The sequence below is a fragment of the Humulus lupulus genome, chromosome 6, assembly GCF_963169125.1.
Source record: "Humulus lupulus chromosome 6, drHumLupu1.1, whole genome shotgun sequence".
NCBI classification, from domain to species: domain Eukaryota; kingdom Viridiplantae; phylum Streptophyta; class Magnoliopsida; order Rosales; family Cannabaceae; genus Humulus; species Humulus lupulus.
Window position 1 is genome coordinate 16,827,617 of NC_084798.1, and position 3,839 is coordinate 16,831,455.

Here is a 3,839-nt window from a genome sequence, read left to right on the forward strand (position 1 = left end):
GTGAGATATAGGCTCCTATTTATAGAGTTTAGAGACACCCTTTGAATTTCAAATTCCACCAACCCCCATGGCTGTTACCAATGTTTAATTGGATTAATATGGAATTAAAAAAGAGATTTGGGAGTTACTTGGGTTTTTTGAGCCATTCAACAAAGATTGAAAAAACTAAAAAATTATTCGGTTTTTGGCCTGTGGCCGCGGCCACTAGTCTCTGTCCCACAGGCCGCAGCCACCGACTATTTTCAGCACTAAAAAATGTGTTGTTTTTCCAAACGATTCCAAACCCTCCCAAATGATTTTGTAACTCCCAAAACACATTATTGGGGTTAAAATCATATCTCTAACAGCCATATCACATATGGCTTTATGAAATTCATCTCAATATTTTGTAACAACAAATTTACACAATAAAGGGTAATATTTGGAAGTTACAAATTTGTAACACCAAATATGTTACATTATTTGGATATATCTCATATATCTGAATATTGTAACTCTCTATTATATGTTACAATATGTGACACTCTTTGTCACATTTATTTAATCTAAAATATTATAATATAATATAATATAATATTACATTATATTATAAAATAATATAACACTTTGAACATATTGGAATACCAAGGTATCGAAATGGAAGAATACTGCGAGTAAAACTCGAAACAGCCAGCACCCTATCGACCTCCACCTCAGGCATGCCACTACAATATAGAACAGATTTAGACTCATTTGGAAAAAGTCCAGAAGTCCTAGAAAACAGTTTGAGCCCCCTAAGCATCCAAAGAATAGAAATGTAGTCTCCATGACAGAATAATAATAGATCATCCGCAAAGCATAAATGGTTTAACTTTAAGACAGAACATCTGTCATGAAATTTATAACCAGATAATGAACCCACTTTAAGCATAATTATGGACAAGTATTCCATACCCAGCACAAAAGGCAATGGAGACATTGGATCCCCTTGACTCAATCCTCTCTTAGATGAAAAGAAACCATGCATTGAGCCATTGATCATCAATGAGTACCTCGGTGTTCGAACACAAATCATAATGAGCTAGATAAATTTCGGAGGAAAATTAAAGGCAGCAAGCATCTCTTCAATAAAATCCCATTCAATTGTGTCATAAGCTTTCCTCAGATCCAACTTGATCATACAACTTGGTTTGCAACTTTTCCTTCCATAATGTCAAACTAAATCTTGACATATCATGATATTGTGTGTTATGTATCTTCCATGAACAAATCCCCCCTGGTTTTCTGCTATTAAGTCTGGAAGAACTTGGCGAAGTCTTGAACAAATCATCTTAGACGCAGTTTTATAAATGACATTACAGCAAGCAATAGGCCTAAAATCACAGACATTATCTGGGCAGATTGATTTAGGAATGAGAGTAATAGACGTGGCATTAATCTCTTTAAGCAACTTACCCGTTTTGAGGAAGGATAAGGCAGCAGCACTAACTTCCAAACCCACCAAACTCTAGTCATCTTGATAAAAGTAACTACTATAACCATCTGGGCCAAGAGCTTTCATCCTTGAAATCGAAAACATAGCCTCTTTAACCTCCTGAATTGAGAATTCTGCTGTAAGAATCTGAATATGAGACTCATAAATAACTGGACCTAAATTCAATATTGACTGAGAAAATTTCCTCCTTTGTGGCATAGCTATCCCCAACAAACTTTGATAATATCCTAAAAAAGCATCTTTGATTCCAGCTGGTGTATCAACCCAAATGCCATCCTCATTTTTGATAGAAAGAATCTTGTTCTGTAACCTTCTAGCTTTCAGGGATGCATGAAAAATATGGGTATTCTCATCTCCATTAAGAATCCAAGTTGCTTTAGCTTTTTGAGCCAAAAACATAATATATGCTTTATGAAGATGAAGGAAATTATCCCTAGCCACTTGTTCTTGCTTGATAAAGGAGTCATTAAGCGGATCTTTATGCAATTTTTCCTGAGTCTCCATCAACAAAAAAATTTCCTGAAATTCTGCCTATTTTATATCAGAAAAAACCCTCTCTGTTAATGCCCAATAACACCTGTTTCAATCTCTTCAATTTCGTAACCAATTGAAACATTTCAGTACCAATAACTGGAGTATTCCAACTTGTTTGAATCTTGATCGCATAAGAGGGAGCTTATTTCCACATCCAAAAAGTATCTAAATGACTTCTTCTCCAATGATAACTCCAAATAGAAAGAAACAAGGACAGGACTGTGGTCAAAAAGTCCTTCCGAAAGAAAAACAGCTTCAGAGTTTGGAAAAATATATGTCCACTTTGAGTTAACCAAAGCACAATCAATCTTTGAATAAACCCTCTTGTAGAGTCCAAGAACTTTACTTAGCTATATAGTATTATCTTTATGACTGTGGATTTTTGGTTCAGACCGGGATTTATTTGGACACTCATAGTAACACTTGTAGATTTTCTAAGTTTAACCTATAGTTTAAGAATATTAATTTTAACCTAAGGTTTGATTAATATGACTGATATTGAGGGTAATATTTATTATATTATAAGGTTTAGATAATACCCAATAAGATAATAGCACATGTCAAGTGTATGTTTAATAATGATTAAGTATTTTGAGGAATAAATTTATTAAGGTTAAAATTTGAATATCCTAAAGTCAGTCAGCAGCTTTGAAAACGTTAGAGGGCTTAGTTAAGGTTGTTTACTCAATTCAAATTAAGCTAAAAATGTGTAATTTCATGTTTAAATATTCAGCGTATGCCGATATATCGCAGCTATAGGGGGCAATATATCGCAGCACGAAGATATGAAAAATACGAAACGTTGCACGATTGCCTCGGGCGTACTCGCCCAGGCGATATATCGCCTACAGAGGGAGATATATCGCCTCCTTCAGTGTATTTAAAACATTTTGAAAATGTTCTCCATTCAAACCTTCAACCTCTTGATAAGTCCAGCATCTTTCTGAACGAGTCTTCAGCCTCTGCTGAACGATAATTCAAATATTTTTCACTTAAAAAGCCATTATTTTTATTCAAGTTAAATGAAGATCTTTTCATTCCTAAACTCTATAAATAGGACCTAGTACCCAGCCATTTATTCATCTATTAAGCTAAGTTCAGAGGCTGCAAGTTGCTAGGTTGGTGTGAGAGTGTAAACACTTGGGTTGGGAATTATAAGCTTGATCACTATAAGCTTACCAAACACTTGGGAAGTAAGGTTCTATTCACATTTCGGTTCAAGGTTTAGATTTGCCATAGAATTACTCAAGGTATCCCAAACTCTAGTCCATTTCTGTATTATTTTCTTTAAAGTTCTCGTAGTCTTCTACTCAGTATTCTAACCTTATTCCTATTCTTGGTTTGGAAATCTAAGTTCTTGAGCACAAGGTTTTTGGTAAGTATATTTTGATAGTATATTTCCTTCATCACTTTCATCCCTTTTCTTCAAGATACTCACCCTATTATAAATGGTATTTAGGAGTGTTCCAAGGTCCCAAATCAGTTCTCATATCCCGGTTATTTTGGTAAGGAAAATAGGCTAGGATTTATGTGTTTTGTGATTTTATATGTTATCTTATGATTTTATGTTATGTAATATGCTATGTTAAGTATGTTTGTAGACTTGGGTATATGACCTATACAACTAACAAGCCCCAATAGATTATGGGCATATGACTTGCTTAGCTAGCAAGCCCCACTAATCTAATGGGCATATGACTTGTTTAGTTTATGGGACCCCAAGTAATAATGGCCATTATAGTATGTATGTGACATAAGTGTTATGATATGTTTTATGTTACATTATGAATTTTATGTATATGGTTATATGTTAGATTTTCCTTGCTGGGCA

At 34.4% G+C, this 3,839-nt stretch overlaps 1 protein-coding gene across 1 annotated transcript; it reads right to left on the reverse strand.

The window, feature by feature from the left end:
- Positions 1–1,486: 1,486 nt before the first annotated feature.
- LOC133784764 (uncharacterized) lies at positions 1,487–1,978 on the reverse strand. The gene has a single exon (XM_062224039.1). The coding sequence runs from the start codon at positions 1,976–1,978 to the stop codon at positions 1,487–1,489; it is 492 nt and encodes a 163-aa protein (XP_062080023.1).
- Positions 1,979–3,839: the final 1,861 nt, after the last annotated feature.